The sequence below is a fragment of the Diospyros lotus genome, chromosome 12 (assembly GCF_014633365.1).
Source record: "Diospyros lotus cultivar Yz01 chromosome 12, ASM1463336v1, whole genome shotgun sequence".
In the NCBI taxonomy this organism is placed as follows: Eukaryota; Viridiplantae; Streptophyta; class Magnoliopsida; order Ericales; family Ebenaceae; genus Diospyros; species Diospyros lotus.
This window is the reverse complement of record NC_068349.1, coordinates 34,903,526-34,927,921: the sequence shown is the minus strand read 5'-3', so window position 1 is coordinate 34,927,921 and position 24,396 is coordinate 34,903,526. Positions and strand designations below refer to the sequence as shown.

The 24,396-nt window shown below is 36.6% G+C and overlaps 3 protein-coding genes across 6 annotated transcripts; 1 reads left to right on the top strand and 2 right to left on the bottom strand.

The window, feature by feature from the left end:
• Positions 1-1,841: 1,841 nt before the first annotated feature.
• LOC127813977 (transcription factor DUO1) lies at positions 1,842-19,193 on the bottom strand. Of its 2 annotated transcripts, XM_052355169.1 has the most exons (4): positions 13,243-19,193; positions 4,138-4,458; positions 3,357-3,600; positions 1,842-2,519 (listed from the first exon to the last, which is right to left on the bottom strand). In XM_052355169.1, exons 2-4 carry the CDS (start codon positions 4,371-4,373, stop codon positions 2,016-2,018), a joined length of 984 nt encoding a protein of 327 aa, XP_052211129.1. In that variant the 5' UTR covers positions 4,374-4,458; positions 13,243-19,193; the 3' UTR covers positions 1,842-2,015. The 2 variants fall into 2 exon arrangements, with proteins under 2 accessions (XP_052211129.1, XP_052211130.1); XM_052355170.1 differs by lacking the exon at positions 13,243-19,193 and having other exon boundaries at positions 4,138-4,542.
• Positions 5,691-20,345, top strand: LOC127813978 (probable mitochondrial import inner membrane translocase subunit TIM21). Its single transcript, XM_052355171.1, has 8 exons — positions 5,691-6,005; positions 6,702-6,758; positions 6,843-6,861; positions 8,268-8,419; positions 9,880-10,058; positions 10,227-10,275; positions 19,192-19,311; positions 19,555-20,345. The coding sequence occupies exons 1-8, from the start codon at positions 5,841-5,843 to the stop codon at positions 19,711-19,713; spliced, it is 900 nt and encodes a 299-aa protein (XP_052211131.1). The 5' UTR covers positions 5,691-5,840; the 3' UTR covers positions 19,714-20,345.
• LOC127813986 (uncharacterized) lies at positions 20,086-22,969 on the bottom strand. Of its 3 annotated transcripts, none has more exons than XM_052355185.1 (3): positions 22,683-22,969; positions 20,564-20,649; positions 20,086-20,407 (listed from the first exon to the last, which is right to left on the bottom strand). In XM_052355185.1, exons 1-2 carry the CDS (start codon positions 22,914-22,916, stop codon positions 20,584-20,586), a joined length of 300 nt encoding a protein of 99 aa, XP_052211145.1. In that variant the 5' UTR covers positions 22,917-22,969; the 3' UTR covers positions 20,086-20,407; positions 20,564-20,583. The 3 variants fall into 3 exon arrangements, with proteins under 3 accessions (XP_052211145.1, XP_052211144.1, XP_052211146.1); XM_052355184.1 differs by having other exon boundaries at positions 20,086-20,344; XM_052355186.1 differs by lacking the exons at positions 20,086-20,407; positions 20,564-20,649 and adding an exon at positions 20,664-22,575.
• Between the last annotated feature and the right edge of the window lie 1,427 nt (positions 22,970-24,396).

Below are 24,396 nucleotides of genomic sequence, written 5' to 3'. Positions count from 1 at the left end.
ACTGCATATACACTCATATACTTGCTGAATGTAAATTGGACTCTTCTGGTCTGGTTCGGTTTTCAGTTCGAATTTTTTGTCAATTTCAGTTTTGGTTCCGACTAATTGAATACCCGTAGTTGAGATGCAAGATTTTCGACCTATGTAGCTTCTCCAAGCATGGAAACTGATGCCTTTGCAGTATTTCCCCAAATAGATAACACCACAACGATAATAATCCCTTATTTTTATTCCACTAAGTATGGTTTTGAATAGGTAAACTTAAACATATGTTCTAAATCTTCCTTTTGCCCCTATAGCACCACGACAATTGACTTTTTGTCTCAGCCAAACATCATACAAACAATTCCTTATCTTGTGCTTGCTTGTCGATTGATTCTTCTTGTGAAGTCCTATGCTGGTTCTCTGCACATTTAGGTACTCCTTCCATGTTCAACTTATACGGTGATAAGTTGAAATAAGAAAGGAAAATATTGATTGTATTGGCTCCTACCAACGTATGGAGGCCTAACTGACGTTTCAAAATGCAATAATGAGATGATCAATGAAGAATGTTTTATGACAAAAATCACAAACATGTGCTATGTAGTTATTTTTTGTGCTTGGAGAGTTTGTTGTTGTTTCTCACTCTTATTCTTCTTTCTTTCAACCTTGAGATGCAAGATTTTTAACTTGTGTAGCTTCTCGAGGCATGAAAATTGATGGCCTTGCAATCTTGCCCCAAATACATAATAATACAACGATAATAATCACTGATCTTAATTTTTCTAAATAAGATTTTCAAACTAATAATTTAGACAAATTTTCTAAATTTTTCTTTTGTCCCTCCTTACATTTTAGAAAGCAACCCGCGCCATTACTTGGAAAGATTAAAAGTTGTTATCCTAATTTTAAAGAGGATTATTCTACTTTGCCCAAATTGATTGACACACAAGATGACTAAAGACATCAAATAACAAAAATATCCTTATCTTAAAATTATCGTCTTGCCTCGAATACACCGTGCGCGCATTTGAATAAAGTCCGGGTAGCACAGTGATGGACGGATTTTATCTATGATAAAATCCGCTCGAACTAAACAGGCGGACTTCATCATCCAGCACAGCACAACACAGTGTTGTGCTGTGTTGGATGATGAAGTTCGCCCAGCATAGTGTTGGGCGGATTTCATCATCCATCATCGCCTAGCAGTAGATGAAGTCCGCCTATTCAGTTCGAACGAATTTCATCATAAATGAAATTCGCCAAGCACTGTGCTAGGCGAACTTTCATCTATGATGAAGTCTGCCCAGCACAGTGCTGGGCGGATTTCATCATTCACCCACTACACAGTGGGCAGATTTCAACGATGTTGAAGTCCGCCTGATAATTTTTTGATAAATTCGTGCGGCAATTTCTTTTGGGCATTGTAGCACAACTCTTTTAAAGAAAGGACAATGATAACATGACATTGTAATAAATTTAGAATGTTAAGAAATGAATTGACAAAATTGAATTTTAGAATAAATTTAAAAATGAGCAAGAGTTTGCCACTTTCATTTTTTGGTGATTTACCTAATTTAAAATTATGGAGGTTATTAGATTAAAAACTCACACTTCAAAGGGTTCTTCATCTACGGGTAAGAAATTATAATTGTCTTCTCTACTACTAGAGTTTAAACCTTCTCGGAGGAGAGGCTACACAAATTTTTGTGAGTTTACCAAATGCATATCGAGAAGTTTGGCCTTAGATTCTTAGTGATGTCAAACACACACACAAACACACATATATATAAATAAAAACCTCACACCCTTGAGTAGGCAAAATGAAACATATGGTGAGCAATTCAATCCATGAGGCATCCATCTTTTTAGCCGGGATAGAGAGACCGGCAATCAACTTTAGATTGTAGAAAAAGAGTCACGTACAAAGGATAGCAACACCCACAATATCCATTCATTCAATGTGTAGCTAAGGGGGAGGGACAAAATACAATTGCTATACTTCTTTCTATATCTACAAGAAGGACAGAACATCACCAATCTGATGGGCTGGGTAGTGGCTCGATATGACCAAATACATCAGCTGGGAAGTCACTGAAGAAGCTGTCTGGGATAGAAGAGTTTCCATTATCTTCCCTTCCATCTTGTCCTTCATCCCCAAGATATGGTGGCACAAGAGGAATCTGTGGTAAGTTTTCGACATCTGAGGCATCAGCATTCCCAAACATTTCCAGTAAGTTAGGGCTCCCGAGGACAGAGGCGAGTTCCTGGCTTCCCATTTCAAGTGGAAGGTCTGGTTCGAGGTCTGGAATTATGGGAAATGGGATAAATGCTTGTGGCTCTTCGGCTGGATTCTTCTCAGCAGGGTTGAACTCGGGCTGTAGAAAGTCTTGCTCACAGTGGAGCAAGTCTGGTTTTGCAAGCTCAGGTAGTGGTACCATCTTGATCATCATTTGGGAGTTGTCAATTAATAATGAGGAGCAAGATTGGGACTTTGAGGATGATTCTTCATCTGTTGAAGAACTGAACTTCGGTGCCTGAGATTGCGGAGAACACATGATTTCTAAGGCCAAAGGCAATAATTGGAAATTTACAGAGGAGTCAGCCTCAGACTCTGCATCAAACATTACAATAAGAAGTGCCAACACTTTGCAATTCCTAAAAACCTTTGCTAGTAAATGCTATTTGGTCACTGGAACTGCCCTTTTTCTACAAAGAAGTGAATTGATGAACGTTCCGAACTCCAGTAGCTTTTTCCTATATCAGTCAATTATGGAACTAAATTGATCTTGGACAGGAACTGGTAAACAGAGAGTAAACAAATAGGTGTCTGGAGAGAAATATCTTAGTTATCAGCCAGAACTTGAATAATTACTGTATAATGTGCATGAATTCAAAAGCATTTTTTCTTGTTTGTCTTGATTGAATTTTATTTCAAATAATTTAAAAGGGACAGTCATGGAATTGAATTTTAGGTTTATAAAGAAGAAGAAAAAATTTAATGAAGTGGCTTTAATATCCAAATCAACCTCTCATGCTGAAGGGAAATCACTAGCCGGTATGTACATGTAACTTAAAGAGAGTTCAAATTGCTTCAACATACTTTAGAGATCAGGGATCGTCAGTTATCCATCTCCTGAATTAAAATGCATCAACAGCTACAAAAAATGGATTTGAAAGAAGAAAAAGGAATCCTTTGATCCCTAGCAAGGACCAAACAAATCCAATTTTTTCTTCAATGTATAAAGTTCGATAAAAACCTAGCCAAAGAAAGAAAACTAGCAACCCCCCACCCCCCCCCACCCCCCAAGATTTCAACATGGTTTAGGCAAATCTCAGTTTTCAGTTTTTTCCCCATGAATTCAACTTCTTACCTCCATATCTGTAGGCATGTCATGAACAACAGAAACTTCACTAGGGTTCTGATATTGGGACAACGGTGATGGTGCTGGTGTCTGGAGAAGCCTGGCCAATCTCTTCTGCCTGCTACTCCAAAAATTCTTCACATCATTGTCTGTTCTGCCTGGCAAATAGGTGGCAATTCTTGCCCATTTGTTCCCAAACTCTGCCTGCAGCTCCATCACTATCCTCTCCTCCTCAGCTGAAAACTTGATCCCACTTCTCAAAAAAAAAAAAAAACAGCGAGTAAGAAACCAACATCAACTACAATTCTAAGAAAAATCCATCAACCACTCTTCTCAACATAACATAACATATATATATGTATTTATGTATGTATGTATATGTGCAATAGTAAGGTTACGTTGACAGAAGTTCTCCAGAAATGTTTCATACAAGAGAATAATTACAATGTCTCATAATTTCTAAAGTAATTCTGGTCGTTTGTTTTAAAGCATTAGTAGTGCTATGAAAATAGAAAATCAAACAGAATTGTTAAACAAATTGAAGCCGCCAACTGCTACACTGAAAAACCCTATCAAGACCTTTAGTATATAAGAACATTACCACCACATTACACGTACCTAGATTCCAGAAAAATAGCATTTTTCTCAAAATTTTGGAAGAAGTCCATTTTCCAATAATACACACACAAAGGGAAAACCATTGAAAATATCCTGTTGGCATGACATTTTCACACAGACAAATCTACGAACACGTAATATGCAACTCCGAAAACAGTAATTTTGTGCATACTTCTTCAAGTTGGGGCGGAGTTTGTTGACCCAGCGGAGTCGGCACGACTTGCCGGTGCGGTGGAGGAGACCTTTGGATCGAATGGAGCTCCAGTCTCTGGGGCCGTGCTTGTTGACATGGCTGATCAGCACCTCGTCTTCTTCCGCTTTCCACGGCCCCTTCTTTATCTCATCGTCTCCAATGAAACCCTCTGCCTCCGCTTCTTCTTCTCGTTGACGACGTCGACGGCGACCCATATTCCCTGCTAACCCATTCACCGGAAAATCGCCGGCTCAGTGCAAAACTGAAGCGCAGAGAGTCGGCTTCTGGGATTGCCGAAATCTGTGAAAATGAAAAAGCTTCAGAACTGAGAGAGTGGTGGGAAATGGGAAGTGAAGTGGCGGTTGAGGCGGTTTGTCCCCACTACCTAATCCCACTATCTGCTATATTTGCTCACATTCCCATGTTTTTCTCCAATATTTCAAAACGGCCATCGGAAATTACCCAAATGCCCATCTGTTCTTGTGAAATTCACACCACCTGCCCATCCCATGTTTAATTACAAGAATGGTGATTTTGTTTATTTTATAATAATAAAAAATATATTATTTTAATTTTTTTATTCATGATGAAATAAAAAAATATGACATAAACGATATAATTATATAAATAAAATTTAATGTTTACAATGAATTAAAAAAATATAATATTTTTATATCAAAAATATTAATAAAAGTGTGATTAAAAATTAATATCAACAAGAGTTTAATACTCGATAACATTGAGTTATGATGGAGATGTTTTCAGGGTGTCATTTTGATGTTTTCGAAATGTTACTTTTTTTAAATGTCAAAAAATATTTATAGATTATTTTTATAATTTTAAAAATATTTTAACGTTATTTCACAATATTAAAAAATATAAAAAATACGTTTTCAAAGTTAGAGACTTAAAATAACTCAAAAATTTTAATTTTTTTAAAATTTATTTATAGAATTTATTTGAATGCAGATTTATATTTATTTTTAAACTAAATAATTATTTTTTATAATTTTATATATTAAAAATTATATTTATAAAAAGTCTCATATTTTTTTCATTTACCTTATATTTTGCATTTCATTTTTTATTTTTTTAAAATATTTTTTTTTTAATTTTTATTTTATATTATATGATATTTATTTTTTATTTATATTTTCATTTTGATGCAACTTAACTTAGATCCCAGACAACCGGGCCTATTTGACAACCACAAGCAACACTTTTGTGATATAATTTACAACAAAGTTTGTACATTTATGATGACATGGACCGACGGATGGTCACACCATCGGGCCCAATCCTGGGCTTTCGGGTTTTAGGTTCAGGCTGATCACGCGGCCACACAAATAAACAGCGTTTTGATTTTTTAAGTTTTTATTGGGCCTTGCAGGACCCAAAGGCCCAAGTCTTTCAGCAGTCTGGGCTTAGAAGAAAATTTTGTGGGCCCACGGTTGAGAGCCCAATACAGTGGCACGTGCATCTTCAGGTACCCCGCACGTGGCCTCCACTAGATTACTCTCTCTCAGTTTAGGGTACTGGTTTTTGGGTCACCAAGTCGACCTCTCTGCAAGGAATTTGAAACTGTGGGTATGGTTTTCGAGTGAAATTGGCGACTGGGTTTCGTTGATACATCCCCTAAACGCAAGAGTTGGATAATAGATTTGAATTACTTTCCAGTAAAGATGCACTATGTTAAGCGAACTGGGTTTTCACTGAAGAACAGATGGGCAAATGCTGTGAAATCTTACAGGGGTTCGTGTTCCCAGATGGAGCATAATCCTAGAAAGTGGCTAGCCGATGCGGGTTCTGTTGGTTTTTCATCTGCCCGTAATGATTTTGTAAATGGGGTAAGTGATTGTAACCTCTCTTTTTAGTGTTTATGTTTTTGGGGTTTCTTTGGGTGGCAATTCTGGTTAGGTTATGGCTTTTCGTTGATTGATATTCTGACTTTTTTTTGCACAAACAAACTCCGTTTCGTTTTCTAATGCTTCATGTTCTTCTTTCAGCCTATCCCTCTACCAGCCCTGATATCTTATTCTGTTTGTTCTGATGTGATGTCACAGTTTTCTCCTTTAACTACATAAGTGAAACTTTTTCTTTCTTTTTTGACGATGGAAAATTGTTCATTTCTTGTTGTTGTTTGTTCCTCAAGGTTGTTTCTGTGGTTTAACTATACCTGCCTTAGGCAATGCACAATCGGGCTTAATTGAAGTTAGTTGTTGAGATGAGAAGGATTTTCTTTAGAACAGCTAACTCAGGATTCAGAAATTCACTTTATTTTTGGCTGTCACTTGCCTATTAGAGTTGTATGCACTACACTTTGTGATAAACATTCCTTCTATGTTATGCAATTGCTCCGAGAATGTAGTTAAACCATCAATCCTGATCCTCTCTCATTGTTTACATAGTTGCTTTGTAAATGCCTTACTGAGATTTAAATGATAGTTCTCTCTCTCTCTCTCTCTCTTTTTTTTCTTGTTTTCACCACAAAAAGCCATATTCAATCTGATGTTCATGCACAAAGGTTTTTCAATACTTTTCAGGTGGTTCCGAAGTCAGGCTTTGCGAGCTCCTCCAACGTTCATGGCTTTATAACTAAGGTGGATGGATATCTTGTTGTTACATTCATGTTCTATAATCCGTACATCACTGGCCACTGATAGATTTTTCCTTTAATTCTGCAGGAGGTGCTTCGAGCTGCTGGTTAGTGATATATCATCTTGCGTTATATTCTTGCTGCTGTACCACTTACAAGGCCTCCCTATTCTACTAATTGTTTATCTTACTAAGGCACATCTATGGAACCAGAGTTAGATATTACATGGAGATACTTATATATTTTGTGCTAGTTCATTATGTACTTTAGGTGTAGATAATCCTCTAAAGATTATGTAGGCAAATCCTGCATTTCCCACCACAGAATTCATGCTTGCATGTACTCTACCCAGTGCTTTAAAATATCTGTTGTTAGTTTAGAGGTTTGGGAGATACTTAGTTTGACAGCAGAGTTTTGCATTTGGTGATGCATATATATGCAATTCTGTGTCTTTTGTCCGATCACTTAGAGTTGTTAAGTCTAAAAATCTGTATACAGTCCTATATATGTAGCATATCCCCAAGTTTTTCCATTCTCCTTGGAAGCTTGGGAGTGCATCTTGAATGCAGTCAAGGTGGTAGAGGAATCCTACCATTAATAATAATATTCTTATTATTAGCTATCAAGTTGTTAGATGAACCTTATTGTTTGTTTTCAGATTAACCCATTGGAATGTTGGCTTGCTGATATTTTATGCCTTTAAGTCTTCAATTTTGGGGGAGGTTAGTGGTTGAACCTGCTCCTTTTTGACACATTTAATTGCAGGTTACAATATTGATCCAATAAATACCTGTTGTGCCTTCAAAATTAGGTGGATCTTTAAACGGCCGAGTGGTAATTAAATACATAATGGTCTTTAACTTATGGACAACATGGCCTTAGATTCATGCTAAAAAGATTAAACCTTAGTACTTTAGATCTAAGGTTTTCTAGTTTAGTTTAGTGTATGTTACATGGACTCAAATATGAGTATCGGGTGAGCTTGCAGGTGTGGAGTCCATCCTTGGAACTCACTTAAACTCTAATTTCAGGATATTGAGAAGTGCAACCAAAAGCTAGGTATGGATGCATGGACACTTTGTGAATTACTATATAATTTTGTAGTAAGATGTTATTTTGAGACATACTTGAAATTAAGGGGAACTTAGAGGAACAATGAGGTTTATATTTATTGTCCACGGAGGAGTTGGTTTCTTTAAATAATGCTAAAACAACAAGATGATCTAGGTATCCAATGTTAATCTGAGTGTTGGAAACATGTCCTATGCCCTCGTCCATGTTGTATCCCTTGGACTTGGACATGGTATTGGGAATAGAAATGACCATCCATGGAAATCAGAAATTAATAATGATGAAGGAAAGTATATAGGTGTAAGAAGGCTAGTTGTTTGGTACCAAAAGTGGTAATGGTACTCATTGATACATGTGCTCATCCTTTAGTGAAAGGAATACAATTTTGTATTATTGGTTGTTTCTTCTTCTTTTCATGTTAATGATATTTGTATTTTGTCAGGAACATCCTTTCCTTTTATGGGGCAACAGACTAGTGAAAGTATGGTTCATTTTCGGTCATTGGAAAATTATGGAGCCAACATCAAAGGTCCTTGTTTTGCCAGAACTTTTGCATCAACAGCTTCTGAACAAGAGCGACGGGATTCATCCAAGGTTCACTCTAAATGGAGTTTGTCAACTTGATTACTCAAATATATACACAAAAGAATAAAAAACACCAAAATTTATACTCGTGTGTGGAAAAAGATGGAACTGAACAGCAATGTATGTGCTTCCAGTGCTGCTGCCAATTGGGAAAGTGCTTGAGCCAAAATAGCTTGATAATTTTTGTTATTTTACATTACAAGTTTTAAAACAATCAGTTATGTATTTCACTTTCATGTTTTATCACTACTAACAAATCGTTGTTGATCCTGTGAAATTTTAGTCTCTTTATCTTTGTTTTTTAGTTAAGAATACATGCATTGTGAAGAGATACCTTTATAATGGACAATTCTTATATAAAAGTCATACGGGCAAATAAATTCTTGGTGTGCATAAGTTATCTAGTGAAGATGCAAATAATTCCATGTTTTATAATTACTAACAAATCATTGACCTGTAAAGCTTTGTTATCTTATCTTTGTTTTTTAATAACTTATGAATGCATTATTGCTAGCAAATAAATAAATGCGTTATAAAGAGAAACCTTTATAATGGGTGATCCCTATATAAAATTTTAGTTGGTAAATAATTACTTCTTGTTCATAAGTGATCTATAATGAAGATGCAAGTAATTTCATGTTCCATCACTGCTAACAAAACAAATTTGGAGCCTGTAAAATTTGGTATTTTTATCTTTGCTTTTCACAAATAACTAAATGCATTCTAAAAAGAAACCTTTATAATGAGTGATCCCTATATAAAATTATGCAGGCAAATAATTTTTTCATGTGCTTGAATGGAAGGGTGAAGTAAATAAAGAAGACGTGAACTGGTCATTTCTGATTCAGTTTTGCCTATGAATAGAAAAGAATCCTGCTCTTGAACATTAATTCGGTACAATATCAGTTTCACTCAAATTCTTTATAATGAATCAGTCATGGATTGTTTGACCGATCAATTCACTCAGTTGTGTGGATTGACAACCAAAGAAAGTTTTTTGTCATTGGCTATTGCCACTTGTGCATTGCATCTGTTTGCACGATAATACCTTGTATTTGAAAACTTTTAAGATTATCATGCAAATATCATAAATTATGAATGAAAAAAGAAAATATGGTGCATAATTCTTTTATCAGCTTCATAGTTTTAAGTCACTAACACTTATTCTGGGTTTAGATGAGAACTGTCTAGAAAGACCTTTGTTTCAATCTGGTAGAGTTAAAATTTCATTTTCTTTGGAAATTATGATAGTTCTGTTGATTTATTCTAACTAGCGCATGGAAAACATTTTCTCTGGGAGTGAATGTAGCATATTAATTGATGCTCTGGGAAGAACTTTCCAATGGAAATAAAATATTGCACATTGCTCCTATTCATGTACTGTTTTATGTGCTTCCATATATCATGGTAGCTTGAAATTTTGTGCTCTAATCAAGTGCTTCATTTTACCCTTCATGTTCCTTTAACAGACTAGAAAAGACATATCAAAAGTTGAGGATCCCTTTGATGCTCCTACTTACAACATCCCAGAGAAGCCTGTGACATTCACAGAGGGAGCTTCCTATAGTATAATCATTCTTGCAGGGCTTGGAATTGCTGCTGTGGCAGCATATGGTGTTTTCAAAGAACTCATTTTTGAACCTAAAGAGTAAGAGACATTTTAATTTGAAGTTCATTTTGTTTTGGCTTGGATCTTAAGGTTGAAGATTTTCATTTCTTTTGTTCTTTCATCTCTCTTTCTCTCTATCTCTCTCTCTTTCCTCTTTCCCCCCTCTTTGTTAATTCACCAGACTTATTATTATAATTTTTTTGGTAGATACAAGATTTTTGGCAAGGCTCTAGAAAGGATTCAAAATGACAGTCAGGTTTGTTCACCCCATAATTTCTTTGCCCAATCTACAGTTACTTTTTTTGGTTTGAATTTTGAAGTACCTAATTACCAACTAGTTATGAGTACTAGAGTTTATGGATGTTGTTTTAATTTTAAGTGGTGTTTGGTATGAGGAAAGTGAGTTACTTTCTTGGGAATTTAATTGGTGGGAAAGACATACCCTCGTTTGGTATGCCAGATTCCTAAGAAAGTGACTTTCTGATGGGCAACATTTTCCCATGTCTTATGGGAATGTCTTTACCAAGAGGGGTGGGAAAGTTACTTTTCCCAAGTGATAGGAAGTGAAACCAAATTTCTCGGACAAAATTGCTCTTTAATGCTTGTATGCAGAAAAACAAAATAAAAAATTGGTATTATGCTACTTGATAGAACTTGGTATATTATAATTATATATAACATATATAAAAATATATATATGATGCAATATGCTTATTGTAATCTATAATAGATAATGTCATTTTGGATTATTAATACTAAATAAATTTCTATTATGAACATAAAATTTCAATTTTTAAGTCATAGGTGTATTATTATAATTTTCAAATATACATGCCAAACATAGCAATCCTATCTTCCCAGTAATAAGATTCCATCAATGACTTCCCCAGCAGGGCCATTCCTGGGAAAGTAAAAGACAGGAAGGCACCAAATGTTGTGGAATGGGTTTTGGAGACATCATGAGTTTTAAAGAATTAAGATGAACCTCGAATATCTTTTTTAAGGAAGAGAAGTTTCACAAAAGAAGGAAAAAAATAATTTTAGATTGAGATATATGTCTAAGCCCCTTTCTTGCCAATAAGGAAACATAAGAATGGGTTTCATAAGTTCCCTGTCATTTGTTTGTGCTCAGAACTAATTAGAATTTATGAAAAAAAAATCCATTATTTTTGTTTGGTATGATAAGGAATTGGAAAAGATAAACTTTGTTGACACCACTGAAGAACTATATTGATTATATAAATAAAATGTGCTTCCACCATTAAATGAATATTAGCTTAGATGAATTCATAAAATCATGTCCAGACACAATGATAATTTGAAAGCTAACTTAGAACAATATTTGCTCTTACATTATTAACGGAACGAATAAAAATCTACCTGTAGAACTAAGATAAAAGTTGTAAGAGTAAGTGTAGTGAAATTATTTAATATAGGGATAAGGCAAAATTGTTAATACAAGAGATATATGGAGCTTTGAAAGTAGTTATGTCTTGTAGGAAACTATACAGAAAAATAGAAAGAAGGGAGATTGTACTAGCAAAAAATTCAAAAAACACTACGTCTTATAAAGAATGTAGATCTTCCATTATCAGAGAAAATAGGTCTCCTGCTATATTGTATTGACCCATAGGTAAGTCTGCAGCCTCACATCAATAGCAACTGAGAAAAATAAAAAGTAATATGAGAAATAAAATAATTAAGTTTTATGAGATCCAATTCTCATGAAATCCTATCATATTCATGTGATTTCAAAATGCTCTTATTTTCTGTCAATTCCTTCCAAATCAAATTCCATTCATTTCAAACCCTACAAATTCCATCAAATCCTTTCATTCCCAACACTATGTAAGGGACTAGGGGCCTTTTGGAATCCCTTGAAAAAAGGTTGGATTTCATGGGAATAGGATTTCATTAAAGTCCAATTATTGTTGTTCCCTATATTACCCTTTTTTATTTCACATCATTATTGATGGATGGCCATATATACATGTGGACAAACATGATATTATAGGAGAGTAGAGTCGTGGAAAACTACATTGTAGCGAGTAGTTGAGCGTGAAATAGTAAACAGTGAACTTCAACTGGTTCAGTTGCTAGCTACATAGGTGTCATGTTGTCCCCTTCTATTGGTATTGGCTCCTTGTGTTAGTATTAACAACTAACTAATGATATCACTTGTTAATATTCCATAATATAGTTATATTGTTGAAATTAATGCATGCAATGGCTTAGCAGTTAGCGCACAGTCAAGGCATCGTCTCCATCTAGCCCTTGGTCTCAAGGTCAATCTGTTGGATGAGGGAACTTTTTATGTAACTATGCCTTCTAAAGCAAATGCACATGGCCTTCCCCTGGTCCAATATGCCCTCACCCCATTAGTGCTGCTGGGGTGGGTGCTTGCATGTGCTATGAGTCTATGACCCCTACAAGAGGTTAGTGGGATCTCATGACTTGCTGGGTAGAATTGAGAATTTGTTACAATGGGCTTTGCTCAAAAGACTTGCACCTCATCTGGTCTTGGAGAGGTATAAGTACGTATGTCCGCTAGAAGCCATCTCTAACCATGATAGAGAAACATGGCATTCTCAGTCTCTCCTGATATTTTGGGAGAGCTTTGTAGTTATTAAAATCCTGATCCTTTTGTTATAATCAACTTGGATTTTGTAATCCTTTGAATATATAGTCTTACTATTTTGGTGTCTGAATATTCAGACCTTGTTTTCTTTTTTATTGTGTGCTTTTTTTTTTAATGCTTGTTGGCTAAATGTCTATCTTATACCATAATAAAATCAAATAAAAAACTGATTCACATGAACTAAAGGTGCATAAATTAGGAACAGTCAACATTTATGCATTGGACAATCTGAAGAAAACTAGAAGAGCTGGTGAAACCATGCTGACCTTTTATTTTCTATTAGGGTAATGGCAGCCATTGCCCTGAGGGCAATAGTTAGGAAGCATTAAATACACTTGTTTTTCAGACAATGCGAATTTATTATATGTTGTTTTTGAAAGGCAGCGGCCAAAGGCGCACCAAAAACACCAACCCGGTGTGGATCTATGCAAGGGTTTTATTTTCAAAGCATTTTTCAACAGAAAATAGTGCAACAGAAACATAAAACACACACAGTAGAAACCAAAATCAACCTTGTAAGACTCGGTTCTATCACCCACATGCAAAACATAAATAGCCCATGCCATAGGAGGTTTTTCAGTATACCTTTCGGATGAAGATTGGTGCTGGTTGCCTACGCGTTGCTCTCCTCCATTTCTGTCTAGCTAGTTGCATCGTACCTACAAGCACTTGGGTGACCAGCCCTCCTCTGCAAACGTAGAGGACCTAGTCGATCCACGCCCAAGCTGCCACGAAAGCCTCCAACGGAGCCGTGCTAGGACCCTCTCGATGGAGGTGATCTGGAGCTATGCGCAATCCCTTCTTGGTTGCCTCTTGGTTGTCCAATAGCCACTCTATAGGGAGAAGATGATGAAGGGAGCTGTGTTAGACCCTCGATCTGATTAGGAGCCTTTCCGTAATTGAGAGAAGGTCGAGTAGGCGGAAAAGAAGGAGAAGAGAAGTAAGGGAGGGAAAAGAGAGAGAGAGGGATTAAGAGAGACAGAATTTGAGAGAGGCAAAGGAGGGAAAAGATCAGTGTAGAATTCTCACATGATCCCCATCCTCATTGTAGCCTTCTTATTTATAAGGGAGGCGGTTAGTACATCTTTCTAGAACAGCCAATTGGCTAGCCAAGTGGCCATGTGCACTTAGCTATGATTCTCTACATCCACTAATCCATACACCTGAGTAACTAACTACCTCAACTAACTAAAGGACTAATTACAATATTATCCCCTTTGCTGTGACAAGCTGCACTGGCTTGTCTTGGAGCAAGAACAAGAAGAAGCCGCATCTTTAGAGGAAGAAGAAGGAGACAGACAACAAGCAAGAAGAAGCAGAACAAAGGAAGAAGAAGAGAGAAGGTGGAGAGAAAGTGTCACACGATTGGGTTCCTTCTTCTACTCCACCAAACCCTTTCAAATCCCCTTCCCTTCTATCAACCAGCTGCTCATGCCTCTCCCTTCCCATTCCGTCTCTTATGATTTGCATCAGAGCATTTAATGTTCTAATGTGACAAAGTTGCATCGCATTTAATGGCAAAAATGGTCAACAGCTTGAGGAAATCGGTCAACCATTTCAAGACGATTGACATGATCTCAAGCACCAATCGATAGAGCACGAACGGTTGACAGCATGTGAGCACTGGTTGATTGTTTCCAAACGGTCGACCGCTCCATAAACCTGTCAACCGATTCCGTCTAACAGCACCATTTTCGTCCAATTGCCTCTAAGGCCCTGCTATCCAATAGCCATCTCCCATAATCATAGATTCATGTGTCCCACATATGATATAGCAACCAACATCACTGTCCAACAGCGACAAGAAACACACTAATAGCAATGGATCACTAATCCACTACATTATTTGATATGCGCGTGACTTTTTAGGTTCACAACCATTTAGCAATCAGGACACGTCAACTCCTTGATGTCGACCGATCCCATCGATCTACTAAGAGGGTTTCTCCAAATCCCCAGAGCATCCTAAGAGATCCTGAGTATTCTCTAATTAGGACTCAAGACAATCCCAATGGCAACACAGTCCAACTTCATATGAACCTATTAAGGCTCCTCGATTATCGTGCACTATAGTCTTTCCACTGACTAACATCCCAACCGAGTGAGAGTCACGGACTGATTAAACCCATAGGACTCGGTAACTATGATAGATCCAGTATGACATGATTGAGGTAACATGTTAGAACCAATCTGACATTGGAACTCTTTTCAATCTCATGCTCACCATGGCCAAGGGATTTCCAATCACAATCACTTACATGGATTACATAGATTGTTTGCCCCCAACGAATGGAGGTCAATGGATCCTATCTACAAACAATCTACCTCCATACACCACTACACAAAGATTGCATAAAGAACATTCCCACCTCTTATACTGAATGGTTCCGCTCAACGGCAAATCACTGACACCAGTGCACAAGACACTATGTCACCTCTAATCAAAGGACTAGATACACAATCGAGAGCCAGTGACAAATCATTAATCCATAAGCCATGTGATCTGTCGCAGGCGTCACATTCAGTGGATGTTTTTCCAACACCCACCCGCATGGTTATTGTATGCATTCCATGCAATGTAGCATGTGACTCACCATCCCATCTCATTAACATCTCTATGCTAAACAATGGTAATAACTTATGTGCCAGTCCACCAATCGATTAATTATAGTCCCCTTCTAATAAATCTAAGAACCGAGAATACTTTTAAAAAATTCTGGACTAGATATCCAAGTCACATAGTCTCAAACTTTTGAGAGTAGGAAGTCTACCAAGAAGTCTAGGGACTCATTCATAAAGATGAGAGGGAGAGATATGATCTTTTATTAATATCAAGAATAATCAATAGTGCCATTCACATACATCAATGTAATGTAAATCTAGCATTTAGGGCACTATCACTAACAGTTTTTAGTTCTAAACATTTTCTATTGGTTGGTTTTGTTACAATAAGTGCATTTGTTTTATTACATACCAATAAAAAAGTCTAAACCTAAAAATGAGCAATAATAAATAAGTATTGTCTGAAAAACAAGTATATTTAATGTTTCTTAACCATTGTCCTAAGGCAATGGTTAGCATTACCCTTTCTAATATATAGCACTCACGCTTTCTTTTATTTCTTTTCCATATTTTTCTATTTATCCCGTCCTACATTTTCTCTTACCAGTGCATAGTGCAAAATATTTTACAAGGCCCTTCTACTCAATCCTTTTTTTTTTTAATCTTTATTTCATGACATGTTAAGATTTTACTTTTAAATTTTGTGTTCTATCATTTTATGTTATAGACATGGCCTAATTTGAAAAGTTTAAAAATATATATTTTGGCTAGAAAGAACTCCAAATTTAGATTGAGTAATCCTCTTACCACCTTCTAATGTTGAAGGAATTTTGTCTAGTTACAGTCAGTCCCAAGATATAGGAGCAAGGTCAAGTTGGTGGCTGATAACCTATGCAAAATTTGTTGGATCAAACATCATGAATTCATATTTTGGTGGCTGATAACCTATGCAAAATTTGTTGGATCAAACATCATGAATTCATATTTTGGATTAAACGGAAGCAAAGAAGGCCCTCAATGATGCAAAGTCAAAAGCTTGTGAAAGGTGTTTATCTGACTTGACTCAAAGATGGATAAACACACACACAAACACACACACGAGTGTTTTTTGAAACTATTCAATAAATGTGGTTAAACAAACATTATTTTAGAACATCTTGGTAATTTTGAACCAGATTCCAATCATATATTCTATAAAAGGTATTTGTTTGAAAGAAGAGAAATAATCCATGAAAGTGATGAAGAATGGTAAAACAGTTGAAGCAAATAATATCTCTATAAAAGAATGAAAATGAATTGGAGAAGGCATTTTATGGTTAATGAAACTATTCAATGTGATTCTTAAATCGAAGAGGATGCTTGATGAACGGAGAAATAACATTCTATTGCATATTTACAAGAATAAAAGAGATATTTGAAGTTGTGAAAAGACAAAGGAATCAAGCTAATGAGCCGCACCACAGAATTTTGGAAGAGGGTCATTGTGCAAAAGAACAGAAATTAATTTGTCTGAAAGACCGTTGATTTCATTCACACCTAGTAGGTCAACAATGCAAGTGATATATACTTCTTGAGACACTTGATGGAAATGTCTAGAAGAAAAACAAAAAGATAGTGTTTATGGATTTAGAAAATGCCTGCCCAGAGTTTTCAGAAAATTCTTTGTTTTAGTGATAGATGGGCTCATGAAGCACGCATATAAAATAAGGTGTGAACTTTAAGTTCAAGGTATGGAGAGACATACTATAATCCAAAGGAAATATATGAAATGTAAGTTTGGTAAAAATAGAAGTGTGATATTGTTGAGCCTTGAAGATCCAGTCCAAGGAAATATAAAGATATATTGGATCAATTTTCCAAAAATATGGGGAGGTTCATGAGGATGTTACAGAATAAAGATGAAATTGTTAAACAGAAGAAGTGCTTTTGGCATTTTATGTGATGGCCAATTTTTTGAAAGGAAAGTTTTGTCTAGCAACTATAAAACTACTTGTGTTGTATGGCACAAGATATTGGCCAATAAATCAGCATGTGTAAAATATGAATATATCTGAAATAATGATGTTATGATGGATGTGGGCATACGAGAAAGAACAAAGTTAGAGATGAGGCTATTTATAATAAGAGCCACTCTCTTATTAAGGATAAGATATGTGAGATGTGATTAAGATGACTTGATCATGTGAGAAGAAAACTAATAAATGTCCTCAAAATTTGTAGTAAAAGGAAAAAGAGATTAGAGAAAGATCAAGAGAAAGCTTAATGAAAAACTCTCAAATGATATTAAGTTATAATGGCTTTACAGAAGCAGGCCCGGCTCAAGGCATAGGCCACTATGCCTAGGGCCCCAAAATCATTAATTGTTTAATTTTTTTTCCTTTGTTTTTTGATATGCAAAGTCACTAATTCTATTTCATGATGGTTTTTGTTTGAATTTATGCTCAGTTTATTTTATTGTTCCATTTGGACGAGGTGGACTCCAACTCTCGAAGTTAACGGATCATTTCCCAATATTAGACAATGAATAGTGAGATGTTATTTAGATGAAAAAGCTCCCTCAACTCCCTAAGTTCACGGATTATTTTTCAATGTTAAGCAATAAATAGTGAGGTGTAAACTAGCAAGGCAATGGAAAAAAAATAATAAGAAATGATGTTATTTTAGGAAGATAATTTGATAAAACGATTATTTGGATGGCAAGAATTTCGTCTAGGGAATCCGCATTGATCTGAGCATTAAAGAAAAAAAAAAGTAAATCGATGACTTTAATTTGTAGAACCTAGTTGTGGATTCTCCACTTTTTTTGCTTATTTAATTCTTACATTTTCAGATCTTTTCTTCTTGTCTATATTGTCAATTGAAAAAGATTTGCTTTGTAAACTTGAATACAAAAATTTAATTAGTGATTTTGCATCTCAAAAAGCAAGCAAAGTAAATTTTAAATAATTTTTAATATTTATTTATATTATTAAAGGACCACCAAAATAATTCTTGCCTAGAGCCACAAATATTCTTAAGCTGACTCTAAGAAGATGCAATTATAAATACAGATGATTGGTGGGTTAGAATCCATATAGTTGGGCCCATTTAGTGGGACTAAGGCTTGGTTTGTTGTTGTGTCCTTTATATTTATGTTATTTATTATATTCTTTTAAGTAACTTCTTTTTTCTGCATATAGAAAAAAATGTCGACACATTTATTCTCTCTCCCCCTCCCCTTTCCACGTAGCTCCTTATCAGATCTTTAAACCCTCGAAGATCCAGTACAAGATCATAATGTGATACCCTCAAGTGAACCTTTGCTACTCCCATCTCTAAGTCCAACATGGGATACATGTGCCATTCCGCAGGATCACTCCAATAGCAGGGTTGAGGTATCCATGGAGTCAGTCACCTGCTTTTTTCCACTCGATCACTTGCTAAATTCACATGCCATGCCAAAGTTGGCTGGCCTTCATTGCATGATCTTTCCGCATGTAGTGGTTCTCCATGTCCTTGGTAACCTCAATCCTCAATTGCTTCTAGCTCTAAAACTGTCACAGCTCTCATCCTTCCCACCGTTATATCTAATCCCATGAACTGTATTGTGCATACTTAGGGCAGGGCTCCCTCACATGACCTTTTAGAAAGGATATGTGCTTATTTCACATTTTGTGTACGAGCTAATAAGATGTTGCTACGGCATTGCCCACTAGCTTTACCTTAGAGCTAGCATAGATATATTAGTGCCTCGCAAACTTCCAAGAAGCAGCTTTTGGGGTTTGATGGGCAATTATGAGAAGCTATGATTCGTCGGTTATTACTTTTTGAATGTTTTCATCACATTTCTACATTTTTGTGGCATTTACAAATCTCGATGCAGGCTGCCTAGGTTTGTAATATAGTGAATGATTGCATGGTGGTTTATAATTTTGTGGATGATGGCATGACCTTTTCATGGTCTAAATGATTTAAAATTTTGCTCTATATCAGGTCAGGGTGAGAATTGGATCACCTGTTACGGGCTATGGCCAGGAAAGTAGGAACCGTGCTGCTCGCCAACGGATTCCAAATAGGGTTTGGACTGACGAGGATGGAGTTGAACATGTTGAGGTAACTCTTTGAATGCTTGGAAAATCTCAAATATTGTGTGTCAGATTATAACATCCCAAGTATGTGCAACGCAATCTTGCTGTACACAAGTTTGGACAATATATCTGTTTTTTTTTTTTTTCGGATCCTCCAGTTACAACATCCTACTGACCTGAAGTTTGTCAAGATATCCTCAGTAGTTCTTGAAATTCCAAACTATATATACATGTATCTCTATGCTGGTGTAACCAATTGGATAAACAGGTTAATTTCTATATTCGGGGGCCCCATGGTGGCGGCAAAGTTTATACCGAGATGTTCAGAGACAAGGTGGACAAGCAATGGAAGTTCACATATTTGATTGTAGAGATCAAGTCACCTTCTCCGGCGCAGTTAATGCTCGAGTCTTATGTTCCAGCCTGAAGGGTATATGCAACAATGGTCCAGCGTATGCCAGTCTCATGGTCTCTTTGTGTATAAAGCTGTGACCCCAACTCCAACTCCATTAATGGTTGGTTCTCCAAAATTTTATGTCTCGGGGGAGCATAATTTGCAGAGTCCAAATTTTGGTTACTGGTAGAGTTTGCTACAAAAGAATACATGTGCTGAAATGGTGTAACTTGTTTGAAGATGAATGGATGGATGGATGGACGGATGGATTGTGCCTTTTCTGTTTCCTTGGGAAGTCATTTGGGCACTTCTAACATCCCCAGAATTGAACTGTGGATTGAGCCCTTGTTTTAAGGTACAGGTTGGCTGAATCAATGGGTGCTTTGCTTGCGGAAAATTTGGTGATTGGTAAAAATGACATCAATTTTGCCAATTGTTTCATTATGGTTCATAACATGAAAAACAAGCCCCCCGTACAACACTTGCCATTATTGCTTGTATTGTTCAGCAATGAGAGGATGGAGTATGAGCCTGGTTGGATCATATTTTCCTTTAAAACTCCTTTTGTAACTCTGAGAGCAGCTCAATATTGGCGCGATGTGACCTTTGATTTGACGAGTTTTAAGCTAGCTAACTGATGGCGAATGTAATAATCCATGAGAATCTGCACGCCAGCCAATTCAATTTGGGCAATTCAGCACAGGGGAGGAAGAGCGTGCATTATGCCCTCAAAAAAATATGCAATGAGTTAGTAGTTGAAAAAAGAAAAATAGGATGAGGGTGAGGCCATGTATGTAAGTAATGCATGGAATCCTTTCTACAATGTATAAATGGTTGGTGAAAATTGAAACAAGTGCTCTCCATAATTGTTCAGGTTTTTTACCAAAGAAAACGCTATTCATCTCATGCCCTTGGCGGAATGCCTAGTCCGGTCCTTATATTTGCACCCGCTTCCTTGAGGTCCTCCACCTGGAAAAGAAAGATTGCACTGCCCATAAGCGAAAATCGAGGTAAATGCAACTAAAAAAAAAAAAAGCAAATAGAAAAAAATGGTGCTTCATGGACTGACCGTTCATGCAAAAAAAAAAAGTCTTAGTTCTGAAGATGACTAGATGACCTCCTTCCTAATAGCACCCCTTTTTTTTTTCCTCCTCTCAGCAATAATATCAATGCTCAGGATGCAATTTATAGTCTTCACTATGCCTTTACACACATGAACAACGATTAAAGATTATCCTTCTTCCAAACTATACGAGCAAACACAAGACCACTCCAAATGCCATTGCCAATTAGAAAGCTGCAGCCGAAGTAACCTTGGTTCACCAACTACTTTAGCAAATCATAAGGATTTGGTGAAGCCATCCAAAACCTCCCCAATCCCTTTCCACAGACTATTCAAAGCATCTCCAATCGTCCTACAGATCTTGCATTTCCCTTCCACCACGTCTTCCATGACTACCTCTATCTGTTACACGTCTCTAACACACCTCCGAATGAAGCTTGAGTGAAAATCTTATAGCTTCAATCAAGCTTCTGAGCATTCTATGTGATATATAGGATATTACAACACAAAATAAAGCTACCAACAATTGACTAACAAATGCAATAGAGAACCAGGTTGCTATCGTCCACAGGAAATAAAGAAACAGAAGTAGATTGAAGTTAAAGGCAGCATTTACATCACGGGAACCCAACTAAAAGAGCTACCATTCACATTGAGGGTATTGCTAGAGAATTAAGGAGGTCAAATTGACTTGGATTGAAAGTTTGAAATAACGAAGAAAGAGTCCTAATTATGGATTAACCGTGAATGACATTGATAAAGCAGAATGGCAAAGGATACATGTAGCCAATCCCTAGAAAAGTTAAAAGAGTTAAGTGAAGGTAAAAGTGTAGTTATGAGTAGGAGTAGCTTCCAAGTGAAATTATAATAAGTTCATCTGACAGTTGAATATAAAAGAGAAATGAAGGCACACCTGTCAAAGAATAGAACGTAAAGCTATTTGAAACATTCACTAAAAACTATTATCTGGAACCTCCCACTAATAAAGAGCTAGATCTAGAGATAATCCCTCCTTAAATAAATGACTCTAATTGTCCCCGCACATTTCTTAGCGTACTGAATACAAACCAGTTTATAAGATTGTTGAGGCTCTAATCACTTAAAACTTCCAATCAAAGAAAACCAAGAGAAAACATTGAAAAAGCACAAAGAAAAATTGATTTTTTGGGGGGGCGTGGGGGGGAGGGGGGAACCTAGAAAAGCCTCACCAGTGAGGCAAAGAATACCTAAAAACTTACATACGAATATCAGGAACTTAATAATGACTAACATGTACCTATAAGGCATCAAGTGCCTCATGAGACTCTACTGTGATACATTGACACATTTATGGTTGTGAAATTCACCAATGCATCTTACAGCTGTAATGGTCCTGCAAATTTACCAATGTATGTTACAGCCAGCTGTAATGGTCCTGCATTAGCCACCCGACTCAAATCAAGTAATGGAATTTTTAGGCTTAGCTTGGTTCGCGCAAATGGTTTAGCATCTTCATAGAGTCCTACCTTAAGGGACGAGTCCAAGCTGAGGTTCGGGAGCAAGGCTAAGAAGGTCGAAATTGTGTGTTCAATCCGAATGTAACTCTAAATACCGAGCAAAAAAAGAATGTACTTCTAATTAATCAAGTATGAATAGGGCTTGAATCGATTGAATTTTAATAGATATAATGAAAAGTTCACATATTCAGAGTAGAAGAACTCAACCCTAGGAAAAGAAGAAACACATAAACATCCTCCAAAAGATAAAAATACTTGCAACTCGAAGCCGAAGCCCTTTTCAATCACACTCTGCCTAATTCTTTCATTTTGGCTGCATTTGCCCCATCACATTTACTTCACGTAAATATTTGAACGAATCAATAACATCATCGTCCACAAATATATATATATATAGAGTCAATATATTAGATCGAGAGAGAGAGAGAGGAGGGGACACTTACGGAGTGGATGCCGGAGGAACGAAGAAAGGCAAGGGCGGCGGAGGCAGAGGCGCCGACGAAGAGAGAGGCGACGGCGAAGGCCTTCAAAGGCATGAGGCGAGAATCGCCGCAATAACCTTTGCGGTAGAAGTTGATGCCGGCGGCAAACTGGGCAGTGCTGGCAGCCCACCACCACCAGTACTCTCCTCCGCCACTTGCTCCTGCTGCCGCTGCCGCTGCTCCTGCATCCGCCATTATCGGACCTTGCGTTGCCTCATCTCCTGGGCGTGCTCTTTCTATTCTGAACCGAATTGGAAGCCCACCGGCCTTTCTTTTCTTTTCGTAGGTATATGGGCCAACGCTCCTCCGACTGGGAGGGCCCATTAGCCCAATCAGTCTGGGCCTCGCCTTGTTTATCTAATTGACTAAAAAATAAAAAATGTACGTGGAGAGCCTTTTTCGGAAATTAATTTTAAAAATTAATCTCGCAATACTTTCATTTTATTAAAATTACAATTATTTTTTTAAAAAAAAAAGTGAACGTAACAATAAAAATAAAACTGATTCTCTTAAGTTCTGGGATTAATTTGTGAGAAAACTCAAGATGACCAGTTGATTAAAAAATTAAAAAAAAAATAAAAACAAAATATGAACGTAATGATAAAAGTTAAATAAATAAAATATTTTTTTAGTAAACCAGAAAAATATAAAAGATAATTGTATTTATGATTTAAAAATAAAACGATATATGAACAAATTAATCCAAACTCAAATTCTTCCTCGAAAACATTATTGATCGTCAAACCCATTTTAATAGCCCAAACCATTATTATATCTCATTACAGACTAAAGGTCTTGACAAAGACAATAATAGGAAACCAATCGTCTCAAGGACGATTACGATGGGTTTTGAAAACCACCCAATCTCCTAGTCAATCGTTATTTTTACTTTTTCTTGAATTTGTATTAACCACGTTAATAGCAAAATGGCTATTTCAACCACCCCAAAAAAAAAAAAATAAATATATATATATCTAAAAAAAATATGAATATAAGGGCATGTTCTCTTCGGCGTTTTCAGGCCGTTTTTTGTTTTCAATTTTTTAAAACACTGAAGACGTGTTTTTTTTGTTATTTTCAAAAATACGTTTTCAAAAACAACTAAAGATTTTGTAAAGAAAATTCAAAATAACATTTTGTTGTTTTGACTGTTTTCAATAAAAATACACTAAAAAGTAGAAAACACGAAAAACAGCCTCCCCCAAATCTCAAACAGATCTCTATGTTATCTCTCTTTTTCCTCTTTACTTTCTCAAGCATGGGCCGTCGACTGCCCCGCCATCTCCGTCGCTACCATAAGCCATATCTCTCATCGCCATCTCTTCGTCGGTCGTCGACCTCACTCGTCACCGTCAAAAGCCGCAATCGACCGCCCCCGTGCTGACCCACATCTCTCATCTCTCTCCTCTCTTTTCTCATTTCTCATCTCTTCTGTTCACGCCATGACAAAAACCAAATTCGATCGGTGTCACCGACGAGCATAAGCCTTGCTTCATTCTTCATCGTGGGTCATCATCTTGGTCATCATTGTTGTTCTTCATTGTCGTTCACCAATCGAAGGTTTAAAGCCACTACCATGGCCGACTGGTTGAATTGTTCATTCTCGGCCATGGCGTTGGTCTCCTTCCCCATTTCCTTTCAAACAACAACCTTTGTGGCCACTGTTTAAGGAGAA